The sequence below is a fragment of the Moschus berezovskii genome, chromosome 13 (assembly GCF_049115385.1).
Source record: "Moschus berezovskii isolate FMDL1 chromosome 13, NW_MosBer_1.0, whole genome shotgun sequence".
NCBI classification, from domain to species: Eukaryota; Metazoa; Chordata; class Mammalia; order Artiodactyla; family Moschidae; genus Moschus; species Moschus berezovskii.
Window position 1 is genome coordinate 1,585,100 of NC_142472.1, and position 25,491 is coordinate 1,610,590.

Sequence of the window (25,491 nt, forward strand, 5' to 3'; positions counted from 1 at the left end):
AATAAAGTGACGTTTGTAACGTAAGAAAAATAGTTTAATAATTACAACAAGGCGTGAGACAAGGCCGGGACACCGGGGGGTGTTCGCGGAGCACCCCCACGGCTGTGAACAGGGCCCTGCGCACCCACAGAAACATGGGTACAGGCACCGGGGGCCCACGGGGAGTCTGAGACGATGGCTCAACCTGCTGCAGAGCACGCCTCCTGGCCGTGGACAGCTCCAGCACGTCCCCTCCCACCCGGGCGAGGACATGGCTCCGTCTCCTCGTCCGTGGAAGGTGGGGCAGAGGCGACTCCAGCAGGCAGACGGCCCTTCCTGACATCCCCTGGGACCCCAAGCTCCTCGAAGGTCCCCCGGAGATACGGGGGCAGTCCACTGGCAACAGGGCAGGTCTGCAGGAAGAACCGCTCAGACGCATCGCCTCTGCTCCCTAGAGAGCTCAGTAAAAACCCCAGGACCCGGGAAGGATGTGTCACACAAGCACGTCAGCGGCCACCCCTTGGGAGGAGGGTGGTGAGAACACACGTGCATCCCCTCGATGCTCAACAGTTAAGGCAGGTTCTGCGGGCGCCCCATCGGGGTGAGGGCAGCAACACCGCCCACCACAAAGTGCTGGGGAGTCAGGTGAGGACGCGGTTCCTGAGTTAGAATTTGCTCGGGACAGCAAACTTCAGTACACGCGATTGGATTGTTCCCCACTGTGAGGTCTCATGCATCACCACAGGGCCTACTGTGAAAGCAGGGCTCACCAAAAACTCCAAGGGCCATCTTTTCCAGCCCTGCCGCTAACGAGGAAAATAAAACGCTAATCACAAGAAGTTGGCAGTTCTCGTTACAAAGTCAAGGCCGTCAAGGCCCCGGACACTCCCCTGGAGCAGGGGAGGCTGAGGGCGGGACCAGGCGCCCAGACCAGCAGGTGCTCCAACTCAGGGGTGTCTGCCCGATGCAGACAGAGGAGCACAGGTCACAGTCGCGTCTGATGCCACGTGGGCGTTTCCAAGACACCCCTGATCCAGGGGCTGGGGTTTGGGTTTTTAAGGACATGACACTTGTCCTCTACAAGTTCATCTCACTTTACAAACGACCTCTTCAGAAGAGCAGGGTGGAGGAGCAGGTCCCGTGAACTGGCTGGACCCCGGGCGGGACTCCGGGCCCAAGGACTGGCCCCCTCCTACGGGGCCTGGCCATCTGGACGTGGTGTGGGGTGGGGGTCCCTGTCTCAGCCCCTACTCCTTGGGGAGTCTCAGGTCTGTTCTATTGCTTGATTCGTGCAGAAAAAGTGCAGACCCTGCCTCCTCAGTGAGCACGGAAGGCCTGCCTGCGCGCCCGACAGGACGGCAGGTTTTGGGGTCAGAGCGGCCTCACGCAGAGAGGCCACCTGCACCCGGCAGCGCGTCCTCATGGGCTGCAGCAACGTGCAATAAATAACACACTTTATTTACAGGCTTCAGGGAGCTGCTCCTTCTGGGAGGACAGGACGGTGCACCTGGCTGAGTTACCAGGTCAGCCCCAGCCAGGCACCCGCCGCCACACACGTGCTCACACAAGGCAGGCGTGCGCACAGCTGTCACGGGGCCCAGTGGCAGTAGGCGCGGTTCCTGGGTTCGGGGCTGAGGCCCAGGCCCCCGGGTTCAGCCCGAGTGCTCCGTGTGGACTGCGACCCCGCTTGACCGGGAGCCTGGGGGGGTAGACAGGGCCCCTGCAGGTCTGAGCCGGTAAGCTGCAGGCAGACACCGCGGGAGGTGTTTCTGGAGCACCACGGCAGAGCAGGCACCCCCAGAAACACCTGTGCGTCTGCAGCCTCCGGTCCCCATGAGTGGTGAGCACAAGCCCCAGGGCACGGGAGTAGGCAGGTGAGTGCGAGGGGACTGCGGCCCAGCAGTCAGCCCAGACAGAAGCACCGCCATGTGTGTTCAGAACGGGGAATTTACAGGGAACGTACACGCAACACTGACACGTGTTCACTCAGAGCTTGCGAGTCCAGACGCCGTCACCATGCTTACTGCGGAACAAGGTACTAGGTGGGGGGATGCAGTCTGGGCTCAGCGTGGAGCTCATGGCCACCCAGCTGCAGTCTCCACACACGGCCCCGCCCGCAGCCTGAGCATCAGGGGCGGGGGTCGCAGGTCTCCGGCTGTCTCGGAACCGGTCTTAACGGAGCACCAGGACGCCCCTCAGAGGTTTGTCTCATCCCAAGCAGGGTCGTTCATGTTCTTGAGAACCTTCCTCACCAGCTTCTCCAGGTCTTTGCGGGCTCTCTGCTCCTCCTCCAGAGACTTCTTCATCTTCTTGTTGTCCTGTGGGTGAAGCAGACCGCAGGGGATTAACCACCATTGGCACCAAAGGGGACCCCTCCCCAAGGAGATGGGGCCCCCCCTGAAGGAGCCCACCCTGCACCGCAGCCAGGGGCATGGCTAATGGGACCTCCAAGGGTCTCAGACGTAGGGTGGCTCCTGGGGCCGGGAAAACCCACAGACGGAGCAGGCCCGGCGCTCCACTTACGACTGTGAACCAGAAAACCTACAAAACACAGTATGAGAGGGCAGCCGAAAGGAACGAGGCAGGGCTCCAGTTGCTCCTGCTCTCCCACGCCCGCGACAGTCTCCACAGCAATAGGAACGGGGCCCAGAGACCGGTGAGCCAGGGGCCCTGTCACCCCCACCACGGTCAATGCCAGCACGGCCTCTGGACGGGCAGAGCGGCAGGCGGCCGGCCAGTGGCAGCTCTGGGTGTGTGGCTGGCCCCCTGCCACCCGTCCAGCCCAGGCCGGCCGCGAGCTGCATCTCGCACACGAAGCCACTGACACAAATGAGGCAGCCCAGTCCTACTGGCTTCTGGACGGGTCTTCTCAGAACCAGGACCGTGCGCTACACCGGAGTGACAGAGCAGTCCCCACTGGCACCTAACGAGACGTCTGACCAGACGCAACTTCAGGCGTTTTCACGGTCGTTCCGGGAGAATCTGAGCTGTCCGATGCCATCCAGGCAGGGCAGTGGGGAGAATGCTTAGCAAGTCGCCTTCAAGATGTTTCCTGTCTCTCACGCTCACAGACCCATGCTGATCTGCTGCTGAGACCCAGGCTCCGAGAGAAGGCTCCTGTTCTGGCCTCCTGGTGCTCATGGACAGCTGGCTTCAGGTCTAACATCGTGGCTTCCTTGTCGGCCCCGTTAAAACGATTACAGACAGATGACAACTCACCTGTCGTAACTCCTGGACTTCATCTTTCAGCGCGTACACGGTGTCAACGAGACTCCTAGACAGAGAGGGGGGCACCCTGAACGAGAATCACAAGCACCCCACTTCACCCCGGGCCCACCCTGCCGGCCCCCCTCGGCCTGCACCCATCCACTCCGCGCACCCAGGCTCAGCTCCAGGAAGGCCCGATTCCACGCACAGGGTGTGGACCTCAGCCAGGAAGCCCTCCCCGCCACAGACACTTAAAACACTGAAACACAGCTTACTTTTCTTCTATCACTGTCTGACCGTTACTTTTAGTCTCTTCAACTATAATTTTCTCTTCTTCTGGAAGCAAAACTTGTGGAGCAGATTCTTTGCGTGAACCTGTCATCATTAAAAAAAAAAAAAAGAAACCCACAGGTAAATACCATGGCAGAACTAAAAGAACTCAACTATACAACACTACTTAATTATTAATATTAAATTCCAGGTGTTAATTCCAGTATGTTAAGAAATACATACTCTAGATAAAATGGGGATGGGTAACCTTTACCAGCTTCCTCTCCCTCTGTAGACTGAAGCCAAGCCTTCTTCAAGCCCATAGAAGGACAGGGCAAAGGAAACGTTAGCCTTTTTTTTTTTTTTTTTGGCAATTTATTGAGCTTCAGTTTCTGAATCTGGATTATGGATCTTTTCAAAATTTTCAACAGGTAGTAAGCTGAAGATTCTGACCATACTGACTTGGGTATTTTGAAGGAAATAATCAAACTTCTGGGGGATATTCAAATCAACTAAATTTTGTGCCATTTTATTCCAGGAATCTTAGGAAGAAGCATCAGATCACGCAGAAGACATACTCCAATATTTATCAAGTCAGTGAACTGGTCCTTAAAATATTTAACTCCAGAGCAATAGCTAAAAGTGTTACAGCACATGGTTAAGAAAAAGTTTATTACTGATCCTCTTATGAAAATTGTATTTACATTCCCTGGAATATAAACGTTTTTGCAAAAGGAGGAACACTGTTTACAATATTAGAGGAATATTTATGTCATTTAACCAAGAACCAGCACAAAAGCTTACCCGGGACAGTGGCCAGAGAAACCGTTACTGCAAAACAGGGTCTTCAGAAATTAACGAGACTCAAACCTTATTTAAGGGTGCAAGGAAGAAAATCACTTTTTTAAAGAGTTACACAGCACTAGCGTGTATCATTCCTAGCTTTGAGAAACGACATCAGATGCACATCTGGGGAAGGACGTGGCCGCCGCAGAGCCCCTGCTGGTGGTCACTGTGGTGATCGCAGTTTTTCTCCAATACCATTCATTCACACGGCTGTTTGGTGCACACGTTTTAACCACAGAGACGGCACTTCGGCTCGCCCAACTTCGTGTTCTCTGCTTTACCCTCGGTTTGCCTTTCCAAAGGTCCGTCACACTGGACGAGGGCCCCGGGCATCCTCACGTGGCGGAAGCATTCAGTACGACACACACTTTCAGGATGGGACTTAACGGTTCTACCAGCATCTCACTGCAGCTCACCCTCCCTTGAAAGAACAGGGCTCGTGGCGGCTGTCGACGTGGGGACCAAGTGCCCCCAACACTCCCGGGGCAGCCAGAGACAGGGAGGAGGGTCTAGTTCACCGGGCTGGGTGTCCCCACTGGCCGCTGCGCGGGCGTCTGCAAAGCCCGGCTCCAGCCCCGTCCCGCAGACAGGGAGGCCGAGCTAAACCACAGCGTGGGGCCTGAGAGGAGGAGGCCGCCCGGCCCAGGGAGGGACAGCACCACGCTACAGTGCCAGCGTCTGGACAGTCTCCTACACCAGCCGCGGCACGGCGTCTACGCGTCCTAGGACGTCGGTGTTATAACTACGTGGACCACTCGGGACCCTGGCACGGCCAGAAGGAGCTGCTGTGCCGGAGCACATCTGTTCGTGAACTTGTCAGCTGCTATTCACAGATGACCCTCCACTAGTGACTTCGTGCTCACATGGAGACGCGGGTCCTGCGGTGACAGCTCCGAGGCTGGGGGGCGGGCAGCGCCTGGCGACCGACCTGCAGGGTTTTCAGGTCCTCCAAGCCCTGGGCCCAGGGAGGGACACGTCCTGAAAGGCTTTGTCCTGCTGACAGCGATGACTGGCTCCAAGGGCCTCGTGCAGGGCTGTGGCCACGCTGTCTTCTGGGCCTTTCTCAGCACACACTTCTGGGAATTTGGGCCACGTGCAGAAGTACCACGTAGGGAGGAAACAGCACGCGGGAAACACGACTGGGAGGCACAGAGGCCGCCGGGTCAAGAATCTGCAGGGCCAGGAAGCACCCGGACTTCCAACACTAACGCCAGCATTGGCCATATTCCTAACTGGGAGGAGGGAGTGCTATTTTCCCTGAATACAGACACGCATTCCTAAAGACTATGCTGTGTGGCCCACACGTCAGGGAGCAAAGGGCTCCACTGGGTTTCCCTGTAAACAGAAGCAGGCGGGTAACCTGGGACCCCGGTGCCCCCGGGGGTCCCCACTGTCACCTGCTCTGCCCCTGAAGCTGTGTGCCACGGTCGGGCCAAGGGCCACTGGGGCAGGCTGGTCACGGGGAGCCTGTAACAGGTTTCTTCACCTGAACTAGCTAATGAGACTACAGGCTGAATGTGTTTTTTCATGTAAGTGCTTCAGGAAGATTAAATTCTATGTTTATTTCTCCTCAATTATTTTTTCATCTTCTAGCTTCGAAGCCTAGGCAACCTGTTTACATTACGCATTTGCAGCAATGAAGTCTTCAAATAATACACAGAACAGAATCGCGGTGGAGCGGGGCAGTGTCCACTCTGAGGAGCAGGGGTGTGCAGGGGCTGGGGCTGCGGGTCTCAGTAAACTCAGGCCTGACACCAAAGCTCAGAGCCTCAATTCCATCAGCCGCAAAAAGAGAACAAGACCAGCTGCCTCTGCAGAGCTGTTCTGGGAGTTAACTCAGAGGTCACTTTGACAGGTACCTTCTGCCAGATGACTTCGTAACCACACACTCCACGATGTGAGGTGACTGTGAGACCTGATCCAAGAGCTGCACGTTCAAGAAGGACACCGTTCTCATTCTGGCAAATACGCTGAAAGCGCGCGAGAGCAGAAGACAGGCACCTGAGGGACAGGAAGTGTCAGCTGCTGGATCCCTGAAACGCGCCGACGTGAAAAATGCCACTGAGGATGTGCTGGTGAGCCAGGAGGCTTGTAAGTGAAGAGTATTCATCAGCCTGCACAGGACTCCACAGGCTGCCTAGTTTCAATGTACTTTTGTGAAACAACTGAAAAAAAATTGCAAGTCTTTCAGCAAAACAACAAAAGAATATTCTCCAGCCAGGTTTATAAGTAAGTCAACTGTTTCTGTACGAACAAAGCTCTAGAAAGTAGGTAGATTTAACAAGCTTTCTCCAAGATCAGCTTAGCATTTTTAAAGGCATCACAGCAAATCTTCTCTGAATCAGTTAGACTGGAGAAAGAATTCAATAGCAGAACCTCCAAAGACAGCTGTCACTTTGACAGCCCCCACTGACGGGCTGAGACACAGGTGTGTGCTCACGAAGGCACCAGCACACACAGTCTCCCCAACTCTGTGTTCAACGCAGAGCTCTGTGTTTCCAGGAGACCACTGGGGTTCTGCAGCACCTCACTGTGGAAAACACTGAAAGCTGTAGCCACTTCCTGGAGGTTAACAGTGCTTAAGGTTTCCAGCAAAAATACCCATTTAACCTGAATTCAGCATTTCCTAAATCTGAGTGCTGAACACTTTCTCCATCATCAAGAGGAACATTTTGCAGCTTTCTGGCTGGCGTTCTGAGGAGTGCACACCAGCATACGACCCTGCACGTGTCTGTGAATACACACACAAGCACTGCGTGCCTTCGCTGTGGCTCACTACAGGGGTCTCTCCTCAGGGCAAACCCAGCCAACACCGGCCAACAAGCACTGCCGCCAGCAGGGGTCGCTCTGCGCCCTCAGCTGGGGACGGGGCAGGCGCTAGGGACCCATGAACTCACTGGAACGTGTGACCTGGAAGCTGGAGACCCACTGAGAACCTGTCCCCGAAGTCTGTCACAGGTCCCCAGGGAGCTGTGGAGCTCAGTTTGAGAGCGCGGACGGGTGCAGCACCCCCACCTCGCGGAGAGGGCTTGCCCTGACAGCAAGAAGAGGGCCCCGACCCAGGGCGCTGTCAAGGCTGGCAGGCCACCCCCTGGTGGCACCCCCGATGGCCTGCAGCTCCCAACCCAGGGGCTGCGCCATGCGCATGGGTCCAGGATCGGGGTCGGCCGCCTGGAGACCGCAGAGGGTCTTTCAGAAGCGAACATCCGCTTCTCTGGCCAGCGGTGGAGTACCTTTACAGCACAAGTCACATGACTACTTATAACTCAGAAACTGAAGTACTTTCAGCATGAAACAAAATGTCAACATTTGAAAAATTCTACTTAGTAAGACCTCTCCATTAGGCCTCTCTGTTATTTCTGGCTGTGATAAGATTCCGACTCATCTTTCTCAGGAAAAAACAAGCACACACACAGCCCCCCTCAGAGGAGGACGCACGCCCGGTCAGCGTCCACACCCTGTGCTGGTTCCAAGCCTGCCGCAGGCGCTTTCCGTCCCGCTCTGCTTTTCCTGATAAGCTAGACATGCACTCTACAGATGAAAAGCCTGGGACCTCGGTCTATGGGAAAAACGCTGAAGGGTGGGCTTTCTTCCATTTATGCGCACCCCTGACTCCACCAGAAGAGAGCAAAGAGAGAACTCTCTTTTCTGGAGACAAACCTCCCGGTGAGCGAACACTTCTTTAAAAAACGAATTAGAGGGAAACAGATGAAATAAACATAAGAAGAGTCATCTTGCATCATCTAGAAGAACATCTTTAACCTATGAAAATGCAGGCTTTGCCATCGAGGCAGGTACAAGGTGAGCACTGCCCTGCCGTCCTGTGGAAGATGCTAGTTCCAAATGGCCAAATAAACTGCAAATTCTGCTCCCCCAACCCCCACCCCCCCACGTAACAGATATTAAAAGCCAGAGGCTAGCAAATGCAAAATTTATTTCAACTGTACATAACAGAGGTCATTTTTTTTAATATAAAACAAACACTTTGTTGCCATATGAGCCACAAACAGGAGCATGCATACTGTACTGTACAATGCGACATCCAGGTACACATCCGGCTGGGCCCGGAGCGGCAGACGCCCGCGGAGAACGGCTCTCCTGCTCACAGAGTGAGAGCACAACACGCAGACTCTTTTCACGGTCTTCCCCTCTGTACACACCCCCGTGTTTTGGCAGTTTTATGCAAAACACAGGGTACAGCTTACAGACTTGTGGCAGGTATCAGTTCAATGGGAACACCATTTGAGCTGTGGCAAAGGGCCTGGAAATGGCTTAAACCTACCTCCGAGCTCAGATTCGTCCCCTTTCGTTATAATACTAACTGTACACAGAGACGTTACAGAACAGCAGAAACACAGGAGCTGTTTTAGCACGACTGAAGTTCCGCAGAAGCGGAGACACTGGCCGTGGCTCTCCTTCACCTCAGCCCCGTGAGAATGGCTTTCAAGCCAGTGATGCGAATACTTCCAACTAGGTCACAAGGGCAAACGGTGCCAGACTGCAGAACAAACCCAGACAGACAGACAGCCAGGTGGTCATTCTGTAGTGACCTTAGTTAGAGTCAACAGAAAATCACTGTCAAAATGGCTTTAATTGGCACAAAGAGGAATTATGGGAAATAGGAAAACTTTGGTGTTTGGAACATCAATGTCAGGACAACCCACTTGGCGTTCAAGAGAAACCCAGGTGCTCTCAGCACTGAAACCCGCGGGCACCAAGGCCTGGCCCGACACGCTCAGTCTCTGAGCAGAGAGAAGACCCTGCACTGTGAGAATCTGAAAAGCTGTAACATCACCTGATGTGACATGAAGTAAAACAGACGCTTCTGAGTTCACTGCATGACATGAAGCATAGGAGCCTCGCAGCGACCGTGTTTCTCCCATAACTCCATTTGCTACTTGGTTGAATGTATAAAATCCCCTCTCTCCCACGGGTGAATACTGGGCTCAGACTAATTCTAGAAGACTGCTCCTCAACTTTTGCATTTATACTAACTGATACAAAAATATGAACTCTCCAGGTGGCATAAACAGTTCAGCAGACACTTGGGGACAGATGGACGTGTGCGACTGCTGCTTTTCCTAACAAGCCCCTGCCTGTGGCACTGGCCCTCCAGCACAGCTCCTGCCGGGACCCCAGGAGGGCCGCGGGGACCAGCGTCGCGCACAGTGGGACCAGCTCCCCGGGCACAGGGCACAGGACACCAGCTCACAGTCGCTCCATGCAAATAAGGTCAGAACCCCGCACACCTGGTGCTGGAGGCAGTGGGCGCTGAGAGCACAGGGCCACAGCCACCCCACAGGGAGGGAGAACGCCACCCCCGACCGTGACGGCATCTTGCTTTCTGAGGCCGGCTTCGGTGCGTCCCTAATTCACAGCTGCGTGTGAGGGGAGGCCCCGCCCTCCCACCCAGTGGGGAGCTGGTGTGCACTGGTGCCATGAGCACGTGCCACGGGGCACAGTCAGCTCCTCGTGAAGCAGGAACCAGTCCACGGGAGGGCAGTGAGGAGCTCCCACAACACACCCCAGGGAAGCAGGGGCATCCCCAGATCTGAGATGTTCTCATAAGCATGTTACACAGCAACTTGGTAAACTTTTGGGGACTCGAATGGCTATGAAAACCCAAAGTGAGGGCGACGTTCCACTGGGGCTGTGCAGGGAGTGTCCCTGCAGCTGAAAACAAGCACGTGTGCCCACAGGTAGTGTAGTGGGCTTGGACCTGGGAGTCGGGGCAGTCAGGCTTCCTGGATATGCATACAGCCTGACCTACGCGCTCGGAGGCTGGACTCCCGCCCTATGCTGCAGGGGCACCTGCCTGCCAAGTGCCTTCTAAGAGAAACTCCTCCAACTAACGGAAGCCTGGGGGATGATGTGCAGGTGTCTGGCCTGCGGGGAAGCAGGGCCCGGAGCTGGCCGTCTGCAGGGTGTGGATGTGCCCCTCGCGCGCCTGCCCAGGCCCGGAGCCCACACCCGCCGTGCTGACAGGCTCCTCCTGGGCACCCAGGGCAGCCAAGCACTCGGCCATCTGGTCTGGACTCAGCTCTGGAGGCACAGTTCTTCTCATCTCTCCACAACTACTGGACTGCCGCGTCCCGCACACACACACAATTACGTCCCTGTATGGAAGGCCAGAGTCTCCTCCACGTCGCTGGTACTTAGATCACAAACCTGTGTGGTTTCAGTATAAAATACAAAAGTGTTCATACAGCCGTATCTGAAGAGAAACAAGACAGTCGCTACACTGAGCATAAAACCCTAACCGTGCCCCGTGGGGCTGTGAGACCACCACTGCCCGTGGACAAAGGACCCTCGCTGTAGCTGTGTGGACACACCACCACTTTCAACAGTCAGTCGCTTGAGTGGACACTCCACGTGGCCAGGAAGCCCCACAAAGTACAATGGGAAATATCAGAAACACTCCCCAAAGTTGTTAAAATATCACATAAAAGAGACAAGAAACAGCAAGAAAACATCTAAGAAAAGCAGGCTGCGGTACAACAAGCATTGTTAAGAAAAGCTGAGAAGTGCGTTAGTTCTGGTGAGAGATATATGAGCAACAGCTCTTACGAGATGTAGAACCCATCCTGTAACTATGGGCTGTCCATATACTGTCATAGTCAGAGTCTTCCGAGAAGTCTGAAGGCTCCACACGGGAGAGGCTGCTGCGACGACCCAAGGAGTCTAGACTTGACTGGTCGTCGTCAGCCAAGACGTGATTATGCATCAGGTCAGTGCCTTGCCATGCTAAGACGGGTGGGAGGTGGGGGGACGGGGGAGGAGGGGCAGGCGGAGGAGGGGCGAGCAGGAAGACGGCAGGAAAAGCCACAACCAAAACAGGAAACAAACGCAAAAGGTGACGGGAAGAGAAGGGAAAGAGAAAAGAGTGTTAAAAAACGGCAGCAACGTTCATTTCTCCTTATTTACGGCTGGGTTTCATCTACTGACACTGATTAGCACAACCCTTAGAACAAAACTAGATCGATGATTATTTAAATAAACCTGTATCAGGATACCATTTCCAAACTGCTCCTTTTTAAGCTTACTGCTATTAGGCCCTCACTTATGAAATCTTTTATGAATTAAGCCCACAATCACAAGAAAATTCTAAAGACATATGACAAATAACCAATTCTGCTACACATTCGATTAACACATAGTCTCATTTAGGACATTATTTGTAAAAGGAACCATTTATGTGGTTAACTGAATGCAGAACACCCCCCAGGATTTCTGATTCACTTCTTCAGCGGCCTCTCTGCCAGACTAAACGCCACCTTAACGATGGGGTCTAAACTTACCTTTTCCAACTGTAACGACTGCTAGAACTTCTGAGGAAGACGGGGTGATGTGGGCCCCGCCCCCGCTCCCCCACCCTGCAGAGCACGCCGGCCTCTAGCCCGGAGCACCCACCCACACGCAGCCACGGGAGTGGACGCGTGGGAAGACACGTCTGGCCGGACGCCACCAACCCTCATGCTGCCCCTCCCCCTGCCACGAGGGGAGCCGTGAGCGGGGGAGGGCAGCAGGAGGCGGCGGCCCGCTGGGAGGGCGGCAGCGCACACTGAGGCCCTGTGGGTGACGCGGCTGTCTGGCCCAGGCGTGGCGTGCACGCCCGCGATCTCCACTCTGTGGGGACAGAGCCGCCCTGCCTGGCCCATCTCCAGGCTCCGTGCTACACCACCCAGCCGGCATGAAGGACACAGCTCCCAAGCCACCTGGTCCTGACAACCTTGCATGAAGGCCATTCCAGGCCCCAGGCCTTAACATCGATTAAAAACAAAAACCACTGTGCTGGCCAACAGCCAGTGCTCTTCCCGCACAGCAGAAGTGGACACACAGGCAACGTGGTGAGACCTACACACGCCAGGTCCCCGTCCCCCGGGGAAGAAACAAGGCCCACACAAAAACACACAGCTCAGGGCACTAGGGCCGTTCACCTGAGATGGCCTGAGATGTATGCACTTCATACAGCTGATGTGGAGGTGAGTAATTGTTCAAAAATCTCAAACTCAAAAACCCAAATAACTACAGGCACACATAGCCTATTACCCAAAATACAGCCTCAAATAGGAGACCGTCCTGTCCTCAGGGACGACGGTCTGCGCTCACAGACTACAGCCCCGTCACGACGGCCTGCGCTCGCAGACTACAGCCCCGTCACCTGCAGCCCCGTCACGACGGCCTGCGCTCGCAGACTACAGCCCCGTCACCTGCAGACTCTCTCTACACACACACCCTGCTCTTCCTCACCTGCTCTGAGCACCGGTCACTGCAGACAGGCGTTCTCACCAGACAGGGTGCAGGCCAGATGTCCCAACATCACCAGCGGGACTTGTAAAGTATGAGCCAGAAAGAAGGTTCTGGATCATCTGCAGCTGCACCCAGGGCTACTCCTCTTGGCCCTAGCCTCACATCCTGCAGTCACCTTGAACAAAAGCTAAGTTAAAGCGCTTGACAGTTCCTTTTTCCACCTTTTCTTTTCTTCCCAGCATTTTTTTTATAACAGACGTGACACCGATCGGAACTGCAGGTGGCACAAATGAGGGGACGAGCAATTCACCAAAATTCAGATGGAGAAGGGAACCAAAACACAACAGCTAAGACAAGCTGGCTTTCATGCCAGAATTAACGCCATCCAGTCCGAGGTGGGGGAAGCTCAGCCCCTTTTCCTCCTGAACAGACCACATCCTGACTATATCCACCCTGCACTCCACTCTCAAATGCTCAGGAATTTTGGGAAAACAAAGAATCCACCTTTTTCCTGTTCATACAACAGATTAAGATTATTTTCATATAAGACATTATAAGCAAGATGCAGGTACACTGAGAGGCACTGAAATCTACCCAATAAACTCACTGGTGTCTACAGCAAAAACTCTAAATGCAATCATTCAAGGGGGTGGGGGGTGGGGGGAGGGAGATGATATTAAAAAAAAAAACAACTCTTACTCTAGGCTTGTGTTTTGACAATAATTCTAAGAAATTCTTCTCTCAAAAAACCACTTCCACACCAGCAGATTAAGCAGCCTGACCAACTGAACTGAGAGAGCGTTGCAGTGTCCTATCACAGCCGTCCTCTGGCCCCAGAGATTCCACGCCTGGCAGCACCCTCCACTCTAAGGTTTCCCAGCAGGGCCATGTCACTGACCACTCAGACCCCTTCTCATGACTGAGGGACATGGGCCAGGCCACAGAAGCACCCTCACTAAGGATCACGCCGAGAGCCTGCACAGGGCCACACCCGTGTCCTTCGGGGCGTGATTTTAGGCAAAAGGAACCAGCAGAGAGGCAGCGGGCTCTGGCGACACTTACTTGAGTTGAGCGTCTGCCGCGTCTTGGCACTGGTGCAGTAAGCTTCGATGACCTTCAGAATCTGGGCATCCTCCTCCAGTGCAGCCGTGCCTGGGAGGGACACATGGCTGTCACCGCCCGGCACCAGCACAGCCAGGCCAGCAGTGCTGACAACTGACGGCCCCTCCCCTGGACTTCGAGCTGGGTAAACATTTCCCGATATTCACAGAATAGTTATATTCCAAAGGACGTTTACTTCTATGTACTTTTTATCTACAACATATCTGGCAAAGAGTTAATACCCAAACATATATATATATATATATATATATACACACACATATACATGCCTGTGTGTGTATACATACATATGTTTATATATTGTCTTACTAATCCGTAGGGAAAAGCGTATCCCCCCCATCCCGAACATGAAAAAAGAAACAGAAACTATTCAAAGGAGAACACAGAAAGAATGTTCACTGTCACCAAGAAAGAAGTGAAAATTAAAACTAGGAATGGTGTTTTCACATATCGCCTGAGAAAATCAGAAACCATGCTTCTCCGTGTGGATGCAGATATCAGAAAGAACTTCCTGCACCCACACGTGGGAGGCTGTGAAGACAGGAACAGCCCCTGAAAGGCCATTTGACCCTATTTACAAGCGCTTCCCTGATCCACAGATTCCCTCCAGAGAGTTAATCTGGGAAATTTACAGAGTGCAGCCCAGAGCGTGCAGGCATGACTCCAGAGCGTGGCCTGAGCTGGGGCCCTTCCAGACTGGCCGCACCTGCACCCGGAGGCCACCTGGTGGAGGACGGGGCCTGCGGAGCAGCAGCGTCTGACCATGTCGGGCAGCCCTCACACCCGCCGTGCTTCATACCCTTGTACGGTTAAATTCTGCTACTGTTCTTTTTCTATATTTTCTAGAATATTAGATATATTTTTAAAGGCTCAACTAATTTTTAAAAACTGGGAAGAATGAAGGACTGAGTCACTTATAAGCTGTACCAAAAATGCTCGGACAGCATCTCATGATACGCAAGGCAGGCCAGGTGCTCCCTCCTAAGAGCGTCACTCGGAGGGCTTAGGAGCCACCGAGAAACTAACTTACATGTCATCAACTGGACCAGTCGTTTAACAGGTTTCTGTGAGAACAACGTTTAACTCCCTTCAGGATCCGCTGGGAGTCAGCATCCACAGGGGGGCACGCTCACGGGGGATGCTGCCAGCGCAGCTGAGGCGGCTGGCACTGAGGGGGCTGCGCTGCCCCGCTCAGAGGTCCTCGAGAGCGGACCCAAGGCTGGGCACTGGCTCCTCTGCGGTTCTGGAAATCCCCGCCCCCACCCTCGAAGCCCCGCCTCCCCCCACCCCCACCCCGAGAGCGGTCCTCGCAGGCACTCACTTTTTCTCAGCGCGAACTCCTCGTCCGAGGGCTTCCTCTCCGGCTTGCGCTTGGGGAGCAGCTTCTTCATGGTCTTGGGACTCTTGCTCAGGTCCTGGGGAAGGAGAGGGAAAGGCTGGCAGACCCCAGATCTGGCGGGAGAGCACGGCCGCAGCGGAGGGGAAAGCCGGGAACACTCCAGCGCCGGCCCCGCACACGGTGACCACGCTCTGCCAGCTGCCGAGCGCTGACATCCTCAGGCACAGGCTTTGACGGCCCCCCTCCACCTGCACCCCCCGGCGCCTGGACCACTGGGACCACCCCCAAGGAGGCGCCGCAGCCGGCGGTGCGGGGAGGACAGGGCAGCTGGCTGATGCCTGTGCAGGGAGCCACGTGCACTGCCCACTCTGGGGCAGAAGGAGGAAACTGTCGATTTCTAAATGAAAGGTGAGGGAAAACAATTACTTTATGAACGTATCCAAAGCCTCAAGGGAGAAGAAAATGGAACAGAATCAGCCCACGGGCAGGACACTGGAGCCCCCTCCGCTGGCAGAGCTATGTTCACAGCCCCAGAGTCCGTCCCTCCACCCACAACACATCTGGACCCTCAGCAGGGCAGGAGAGGAACAGCGAGAACAAGCCCATGTGGCCGGCAAGGTTTTGACGGACAAGCACACACTGAACACCAACGTCAGAAAGGCTGATTTCTGCATCACTGAGTCACATACACCTATGGTGAACCTCAGGAGGCCAATCCGAGGCTGAGAACGTGACTCGGGCGATGGGAGGGATCAGGCTGCAAAGCACCGAGAAAACAGAGCCTGCGTTCCAAAGGTATCTCTCCAAAATCTGTGAAAGCGAAACTTTCAAAGCACTTGAAAATGCAGCAGGAGTGATCAATGCCCGAAGAAGTGAATGCAGCAGGTGCCTGAGGCAAGGGGGCGGAGGGAAGCCCGGGAGGAGTGCCCGCTCGGCGGCGCCCAGTGCCGACCTTGCTCTGGGACCACTGGCTCTATGCTCAGCACACTGGCCGTATTCACGGCCACACCCTCCAAGCCTCTCTCTCCTCTACCCTACTCCCCCTCCCCTGAAATGAACCTGCAGCAGGGCTTGACCGCACCCTGGAACACTAAGCTAGGCAATGAGGATGCCAAAATGCCCCTCCGACCTGGGCCACCCGGAAGATATATGTCCTAAGAACCAAAGTTTACTAACAAAACCCATAAAAGATTAACTATAATTTAAGTTGTACTCTTCCATGTACCTTAAAATTCCTCCAGCAAGGATGGAGGCAGGGTCTGCCCCAGGTCCTTCAGCAAACGTGGCCTCGTGGAGGTGCAAACCCGCGCAAAGGTGCTTCACCAGGCTCACAAACAGGCCCCGCCCACCAAGCTCACAGTCCCACCCACCATGCTCACAGCCACACCCACATCCCCACCCCGCCCACCGCACGAGCCACACCCCCACACTCATAGCCACATCCACACGACAGTTAACTGAACTCGGCTCACACTCAAGCTCACATGTGTCATCACCACACTTGTCACTTCAGCCACTGGCTTCCTCAAAGCACAAACACTGCCCCGAGCCTGTCCCTCTCCCTCTGTGATGGGCACAGAGGGGACCCCAGCGGGGGGCTCCCCAGGACTCCCGGGGCCCTGGAGCACAGAAGGGTAACAAGGGAGAGAAGGCAGAGCCTTCCATTCTGAAGAGGCTCATCGGCTCCACGTCACAGACACAAACACGGGGCTGTCACATTTCCAAACTCACTAGGGCTCACCTCCTTGTAGCAGAGGGCAGCTGAGGGCCGCAGAGGGGGTGCGGGTCGCAGGCAGCTCAGGCTCCAGGGCTTGGGGGTCTTCGGAGGCTCCAGGGGCCCCCAGTTGATGGTGGTGTGTGGAGTGCCGTGGTGGGAGGGGTGGGGCAGCGTGTGGTAGGCGGGCGTCAGTGGCGCGGGCTTGCTGTCCGCGTGCTTGCTGGACGGGGTGATGGAGTGGGAGGGGAGCTGCCAGGGACAGAGGGAGACAGCAGAGCGCGTTCACCACCAGAGGACCCGGGGCCAGCCCAGCCCTCCCAGCACACAGCGCCCACTTGCTAGCATGCATCCTGAACCTCCAGATGCTCGGGTGACTGGCTGCCAGGCCGAGCATCCCCCACACCCTGTGTGGGGCTCGCTGAGCCCAGGGCAGGAAGCAGCAGGTTGCTGGATCCAGACCCAGAAATCCATCGACCGCCTTTAACTGCCATGCAGTCACATTTGCAAAAAAGGCATTTAACACAGATATCAGGATTTTATAAAAGAATGAGCATTCTCTGCACTGGGAATGTGACTGGGGGAGAATAATTATTACCTCGCCAGCAAAAGTAAGGCCTGATCCCTGTTTTTGTTTAAAAAAAATTTTTTCCCTGGGCCACAGGCCCATTCGTGTCTCTGTTGCAATTCTATTTTGCTTTTATAGCTTTTATAGCAAAATACAATTGCAACAGAGACCATATTGCTTAAAAACCAAAAAAAATATGTACTGTCTTTCTGAAGAAAAATTTTACCAATCCCTTGGGTAAAACATTTTCTCAGAAAAATCAGCTTTAATCAAGACAAAGTTATACACGTCTAATTTCTCAGAAGGACCTTATTAATGGGGATTATACTCCTAGAAACCCCAAAAGTATTCCATCACACTGACAAAAAAGAAAATGTTAAACAATTCAAAATTAGCCGGTGACCTCGAATTAACCCAAAACAATACAGTATGCTTAACAGGAGGAAAAAGTCGAGTTGTTCTGTGAGCTGGAAACCAGAGTAAGGTCACTATTCAGAATAAATGAATAATATTTGAAACACAGGCTTAAAGGGGAGCCTGGGCTCAAGCTGAGGCCTGGGGCTCGAGGACAGAAGCAGTGGACTCTACCATGACCACACAGCTGTCCAGGGACCAGAGAGGCCAGGGTCCTGGCATAGGGCACAGGGCTACCTGAGGTGGGACTTTTAGAAGTTAGTTTCAGGCTGTTACCACCCGAGTGAGAAGGCACTCCCTTTTCATGTACACACATGGACACACCTATGCCCTCGGGATAAACTTAGTCCCATGAGAGCTAAGCATCTCTACTATACCTTTACAATATGGAAAAGTTGTCATGGCAGAACCATTCAGAATGATAGCTGGAGCAAATGAATAATTTTTACCCCAAAACTGCTGAGAAATGGAGCAAGAAGCTACACCTGTGACCAGTACACTATGCCATGGCCACTGTCCCTGAGAAAAACCTTCAAGCCCAAGGACAGCGACCACAGGGTGAACCATGTGTTAGAAGTCCCAAGAGAGACCCTCACAAGCCGGCCGTGCCGTGAGGTCCTCGGTCCTCGTGAGGAGGGCACCCTGTTCGTCAGTGCTCGCTGGGAAAGACGACAGGGGTTTGGATGGCTCAATACCAGCATCTTAAGCACACGACACCAGTGAAGACGAGCTTTAAGCACCGACACTTTGGTACTGATATATTTTGCAATGTTTAAGTATCTAAAAACTCACAGAGCTGCTGAGATTTTCTAAAAGTAGAAAATTCAGATTTCTTAAAATGAGTCAAAAATTACACTTTAATGCCTTCAGCATGAATCTGGTCCTTTTTGTCATCATAAGTATTGTTTGGTTTTCATTTTTGTTTTTGGTGAAACATAATAAATACAATTAAAATGCTCAGAAAAGCCTTCTATGGACTGGTGGTTCTCAGGGTTTTGACTGAAACCCCCGAGGTCAGTGTTCACGGCTCACCCTGGGCAAGGCGGGTACCTAATTGGTGAACTGTGTGCGTGCCTGTGTGTGAACTCGCGAGAGGCGGCACAGGCAGGCCTGGCACACAAGTGGGTCCCTGTGAAGTGATCACGGCCCACAGGGGATGAGGACATGTCTGCAGAGAGACGGAAGACCCGGGTTGTGCTCTCCTGACCCGGGGTCTGCAGGCGGGGGCAGGACGGGGGCCCTTACGGTGTGAGACGGCACAGAGTGAGGCTTGATGGTGGGGTTTCCCGCCGAGGTGACCTTCGTCTGCTTTTGGAGGTGGTCCACCCACTCGTGGAGGTCCTGCTGGTTGTTGCAGGACACCAAGATCCGCTCGATCATGCTCCCTGCAAGAGACAGACACAGGCTGGAGGGGGAGGGTGGCAGAGCGCGCACACACATGCGCCCCAAGGAGGCCCGACAGCACGTCCATGCAGCCCTCGGGGCTCAGCGGGGCCTGCACACAGGGGACGCTGCCTCGGCGCCCAGAGAGCACCCACAGGGTCTGTGGCCGTCACCTGATATTTCAAACGCGTTTCTATGGTTTTCACTGTCCTCAAGCTTTGTGATTGTCATTCCTGTCGTTGGTAGCTTTCCCTAAAAAAGACCCCCCAAAAGAAACAGTTAGTGCTTTTCTAGTAAAATAGGTACCATTATTAAATATCAATTTTAGAAAAGGCAGAGGAACTGTCTTTGTAAAGCAAAAACTCTCTTGTTTGTACCAAAAGCACGTATAATACACAAACCTCTACCTCAATAGGAAATTGTAATACTATAACCAAGAAATGAGCCAGCGAAAAGGTACAGGGCTGCAAACCAAAACAAAAACATTTCATCTGATGAGTTACTCTAAACAGCAAGACACAAAAACATTATACACTGATTAAAAAACAAACAAACTAGGGTCCACAGTGGTTATTTTAAATGATATTGTTTATAGAAAGGAAGCACAGATAGGCCTTAGAGAAACACAGAGGAAGTTCCACGTCTGAAGGCAAAATAAAGGAAACTGGAGCCAGAGGAACCGTGTGAGGCTTGTGCCTGGTCGTCCGTCACCAGACAGTCCATCAACAGCTGTGCCAAGGAGCTGCACAGAACGCAGAGGAGAGCACCAGCCCGCCCACTCTGGAAACAGAGGGCATGAGGCAGGGAGCAGAACCACAACTGGGCAGCAAAGGGACCACCTCAAATAACAGACATCAGAGCTGTGGAGGCCAAGCAAGACCTCAGGGAGCGTCTCTCGGGGTTAGGGCCAGAGCCCCCACTGAGAAGCAGGACTCTGAGCAGGGGGGCAGCAGTGAGGCCACTGGGCACGGGACTCTCGACACCCGGGCAGAGGCCAGGGGGCCGAGAGCACCCCACGCAGCCCAGCCATCTCTGCAACCCCCCACAGGCCTCATCCAGTCCATGGGCACCAGGGCCTGCGCTCAGGAGCCTGTCCCGCAGCCGTGCAGGCACCGTGCAGTCAGGTGTGGGCACTGCACACACCCTGCCGAGGGGCCGACGGCACCAGGGTGACCAAGAGCTCAGAGAAGCCCCACAGGAAACACAGCTGCATGTCCCCGACTAACCTGCAGCAACAGCCACGGAGGACAGGACGAGGTCACTGTGGCCAGATGTGGGGCAAAGCCAGAAGTGAACCCTGACATGCGTGCACTGGGGGTCACAGCACTTGGAGAGAAGCCCCAAGACAGCACACCCAGGGGGAAAACAGGCCCTGTGGCAGCACACTGATGCCAGCATCCTGGGGCCTGAGGCCACCCTGGAAGCCACCACAGCCCCACAGGTCACCGCAGGGCCCTGGGCCTCGGGGTGGGGGGACATTCAAAGCCAGGGAACGCGGCCAGAAAGGACCAAGGTTGCTTAAAGCGGCGGCGACCGGCTTAGGGAGCCCGAGTAGGTGCTCCCCCAGCCAGGCGTCAGCTCAACCACAGGCATACGAAGCAGGAGGTCCTTTCCTAGGCTGGCCCATGTCTATCTGCTTTCTCGTGCCTAAAGTGCTCCTTTTGGAACAAGTGTGTGACGTCAATTCCTCTCTGGGCTGCAAAGATTTCGGAACAGGAACAGGCCAGCCGTGAACACTCAGGACTCAGGACCCACCAGAGCGCTTGATGGGGACAAGACAAACAGCGTGTCACACGTGCAGAAATGCAACTCCAAGCAAACCCACGGTGACTTCTGTGGGAATGGCTCCTGGTGACCAGTCAGGCCTGGAGAAATTGATGGAAGGGCCGCAGCTTCAGTAACCACAGGAAAAAAGCAGTCAACTTTGCTAGAAGCCCCTACTAGACACAGAGAAAACCTAAGGCACTTAATGGGCTTCCCTGGAGGCTAAGATGGGAAAGAAGCCGCCTGTACTGCGGGAGACCTGGGCTCCACCCCTGGGCTGGGAAGATCCCTGGAGGAGGGCAACGCAACATCACACTTAACATACAGAAACAGAAGAGCTCTGCCCTTGCATTTTCTTCTTAAATCAGTCTCATATCCTCTTGAAGAAAATCAGAAAAATGATTAGCCATAATAAAAGCTAAATAACACCCCAGGTGTGTGCCTGTGACTGCTGAGTTGAGTGGGGGCCCACAGACCACCTCAGCCACATGTCCCTCCTCCCCAGCCAGCCCGCAGTGCGGCCACCTGCCCTGGTGGCAGGAAAGCAGCACAACGACCTGGAGGTGACCAGCTGGCCTGCACCCCAGCAGTCTGTGTCCTCGGGGTTTTGCTCTGGATTAACACAAAGATCCTAATTTGCACAGTCACACTGAGACACAGACTGGAGTCGTGTGTGTGGGTGTGAATGTGACACTGAGCGTGCAACACTGCACACAGCTCACGGACAGACACGCGCGGCATTTAACACAAAACCCAAAATGAGCCTGAAAACAGCAGACAGACAGACACGCGCGGCATTTAACACAAAACCCAAAATGAGCCTGAAAACAGCAGACAGACAGACACACGCGGCATTTAACACAAAACCCAAAATGAGCCTGAAAACAGCAGACGGACAGACACGCGCGGTATTTAACACAAAACCCAAAATGAGCCTGAAAACAGCAGACAGACAGACACGCGGCATTTAATACAAAACCCAAAATGAGCCTGAAAACAGCAGACGGACAGACACGTGCAGCATTTAACACAAAACCCAAAATGAGCCTGAAAACCATTCTCAGGCCCACGATAAACAAACATAAATTTAAAATGTGTTTTACCTGATATATAAAACCACTCATCCTAGGACTGGCAGACAACATTAGCAAAATATTTGGAAAGAGTAGAAGGTATCTTTCATTCTTTTCCTAATGTAAAAGAACAAATTCAAATAATTTTATTAAAAACATATTTACAATGGTGATAACAAATATTTACATTAGGCTTATGAAACAGTATATCTCACTTCACGTTTAGGTGTTTCTTTCTACCAAATTTAAATTAAATGGAAACAAAATTATAAGAAATTCATAAGACTCACAAGTAGCCCATGGAACACCTTTTTTAAAAATCTGAGTTTAGCTCTGCCATTAACTCCCTCATTAGGCAGGAGTTAGAAAAACAAATTTTTTTCTGTGGTTGAGAGAAAACGGAAGAAAAGAACTTGTGAACTTTCAGTGGCAGTGGGAGACCAGGTGGAACCTTCAGGCTGAAGGTGGGGAGGATAAAGCAGGGAGATCGCCTCTGGCCCACTGACGGACCCCGGCACTAACTAACCTAGAGCCCAGCATGTCCACTGTGCCATCCCCTGTGAGCTCTGCCCAATTGACATGAAAGGCCAATAAGCGCTGTTTGTGTATTAAATATTAAACCTCATTTGCTGTAATCGGCAAGAAAAGCCCCAGAAGGACCACAAGTGAAGCACAAAGATGCCCAAGAATCTAAAAGGAGACTCGAGAGAGAAACACCGCCCACAGCAGTGAAGGAACTCGGGGAGGCCGTGTCCCCGGCAGGGGAAGCCAGCCAGGAGCAGGGCCTTGGAGAGAGGTTCCCCCAGTAAAAGAAACGCGGGGAGCGCTGAAGGCAGTACCTCACTGCCGGCACACTGGACCAGGACCTGTGACATGTAGACGACGCTGCCCAGGGTCTTGATGTCGTCGCCCTCCCAGCTGCGGATGGCCTCGGTCAGGATCTGCAGCTCCAGCTCCTTCCTCTTCCGCACCTCCTGACACTGCGCCTGGGGGCACGGGAGGCGCGTCATGGGGGACGGGCTCCCGGACCGAGCTCCTGGCCCTACTGCTCCGTCCGTGACTGCTTCTGCAGACAGACCAGCTAGTGAACAGCTCGCTTACTTCATGAGTGCGGAATCAAGCCAAGAGAGACCCACAACACAACGGCCCTAGCATGAGAAAGGCTGGTTTAGAAAAACACAGCCAACCCTGTCGCTTTCGGAAGACGGAATGTGGGCTGACAGGAAGCAGACTCCGACTTTCCTAGTGAGAGCCTGAAGAGACGTCCCGGGAGAGGGGGACAGGGTGGGTTCCACTCGTGCCATAAATAAGACATGCGTTCCAGAAACTCAGTCACTAAGACAGCTTGACAGCAGATGAGGAGGAAGCCCAGCGCTCCATTTCATACGTCAGTACAGACACTGGGATGAGGCTGAACACACGCTCTAAGCCATTGACAGGTGCTACAGCACTGTGTGATGCCATCAGTGCCATAACGCAGCAGTTTACCAGCCGTGCAATAACTACGCTATTTACTTTTTATTTCTCCAGAATAAATCCGAATTATAGTTCACAACTAATTACCTGCATTCATTTGCCATAATAACATCTGACGGAAAAAAACCATAACACACTATTATCACTTACTGAAAGGTTTTTGAAGGCGGTCATGGATTTCTGAATATCTTGTCTGTCTGGGTGATAATCCTTTGAATAAAGGAAACACACTGTGAGCATTCATAATGAAAAGTTTGTTCTTTGAAAGGCTCTCTCTGGAGACTGGCTTGAACCTTGCCTGTAGTTTCCACCTGTAACCTGTCCCTCTGTCTTGGCCTGAAGGGCCTCTGCTTAGTCTCTGCAGGGATCGTGGAGTGGTGGACAGTCTTCTGGACTCTGCCCTGGAGGAGGAGGCTGCCCCACAGCCTCGCCCACCCCCACCCGCCCAGCTGCTGGAGCACCAGAGGGCAGCGGGGAGCGGCGGGGCAGCAGACCGCCTGCCCTCTGGGGAATGGCTCACCACGCCCTAACTAAGCCAGCAGCCCGAACCCCAACTTCCACCAATCCCACAGCCTGTGTTCTGCAAGTGAGCTGAGTACACATCAGTCGCTGATTCTTTTCCTATTATCTCTCCATAACTTATACACTTAACACTGTAGGCATATGCTCCCAATGTGACCCCTCAACATCACGGACATTTTCTAGCTACTGGAAGTCTCCCCGCCAGCAGTGGTTGGAGCGGACGCCTCTCGACAAAGCTGGGAGACAGGGGAACAAGTTCACAACCAACACGGGCTGGGGGCTGGACCCTGGCGCTCCCCGGGGCTGGCCCCTCGCTGCTCCCCGCCCCCCGCTGCTCCCCGGGCCCCGCCCCGCTCCCCGCCCCTCGCTGCTCTGGCCCCTCACTGCTCCCTGCGCTGCTCCCGGGGGGCCCGGCCGAGGGGCAGGCATACCTCCATGTGTCTCTCCAGCTCCTTTAGCAGCGCGGGGCACTTGTCCAGGCGCAGGAACGGCTTGCTAAGGCCGGTGGTCAGCACGAGAATCCCCGGGCTGCTGGCACCCTTCAGCTCCATGAACTCTCCCAGCTCCTCACTGAGCACGAGCGGAGAGAGCAGAGGCCATGGTCAGAGCCCAGGAGGGCCATGCGCCTGCCCCCACCCCCAGGACGATGGACCACGCGGAGCCCCTGACCACTCAAAGGCCACAGGTTTTACAGCCAAACGTGTGCTGCTTACTTCTGAACACCAAAGGGAAGATCCCCCACAGTTCACGTCAGGGCCCTCAGCCTGAGCAGAGCCACATGTGCATGACACAAACAGCCATGGTCTCCCAATAGACCATTCAGGAAAGCCCCCTCAGCGAACCACCTGCATACAGAAAGGTCTCAAAGTGGGCGGTCCTTGTAGGGCGAGAACAGAGCCCAGTCAGCGGTCCTTCGAGACGGTAAAACCTTAAGGAGACACCTCGCAACGACAACCACCTAACGCACGGTGCTGACCCACCAGGCACCACGCTCCCTGAACAGCAGCGGCACGAGGCAGTGCCACTGTCCCTGGCACGCACGCGGGCACTCAACCTCCAAAAGCATTTTCCCATCACTGTTTCACTTAACCCTCACAACACGTGGGAAGCAAGTTGTCTGCATTTGTGGACGAGGAAACCAAGTGTATCTTCGGAAACGAAGAAGCTGGAAAGCAGGCCTTTCCTGTTCACTGCTCTCCCACCCTGCCATCAGCAAGCCCCACCGAGCGCCTTCCCGGACCCCAGCCTCATGCATGGAGCCATCCTGGCTCCATTTCACAGGAGGACCCAGGGAGGCCAGCGGGGGGCCCAGCTCCGTCACCGGCACATCTGTGGCTCACATCTGTGACGGAAACTCTGCGTTTGTGTCTCTCACAGGGCAGAGGACAGCTGGGGTCCCCGGGAGGACTCCGGTCTGTGGCCCTCACTGCTGCCGAGAGGTGTCCCTCCAGACTCGGAGCAGAGGACGCCTGGGCTGTGGGCGGGCAGAAGAGGCTGCACCCCCTCTGGGCCCCCACATCTCTCACTGGGAGGCGCACTATAAACGAGGTCATAAATGCGAAAA

General features: G+C 54.2%; 1 protein-coding gene across 5 annotated transcripts in view; it reads right to left on the minus strand.

Moving 5' to 3' along the window:
• Nucleotides 1-7: 7 nt before the first annotated feature.
• The window catches only part of ARHGEF7 (Rho guanine nucleotide exchange factor 7), a 103,239-nt gene continuing 77,755 nt past the window's right edge, over nt 8-25,491 (minus strand). For 2 of the 5 annotated variants that reach the window (XM_088842583.1, XM_088842584.1), the window contains 13 exons: nt 24,359-24,497; nt 23,556-23,615; nt 22,769-22,915; nt 21,960-22,046; nt 19,266-19,344; nt 18,955-19,094; nt 16,755-16,979; nt 14,996-15,089; nt 13,615-13,704; nt 10,870-11,046; nt 3,462-3,561; nt 3,199-3,253; nt 8-2,297 (listed from right to left, as the gene is read on the minus strand). In XM_088842583.1, coding sequence (XP_088698709.1) covers nt 2,175-2,297; nt 3,199-3,253; nt 3,462-3,561; nt 10,870-11,046; nt 13,615-13,704; nt 14,996-15,089; nt 16,755-16,979; nt 18,955-19,094; nt 19,266-19,344; nt 21,960-22,046; nt 22,769-22,915; nt 23,556-23,615; nt 24,359-24,497 — 1,516 coding nt within the window. In that variant the 3' untranslated portion in view covers nt 8-2,174. Of the gene's footprint in view, nt 2,298-3,198; nt 3,254-3,461; nt 3,562-8,240; nt 10,471-10,869; nt 11,047-13,614; nt 13,705-14,995; nt 15,090-16,754; nt 16,980-18,954; nt 19,095-19,265; nt 19,345-21,959; nt 22,047-22,768; nt 22,916-23,555; nt 23,616-24,358; nt 24,498-25,491 lie in introns of those variants that run through there. The other 3 variants (XM_055426721.2, XM_055426723.2, XM_055426724.2) reach the window with 2 other exon arrangements.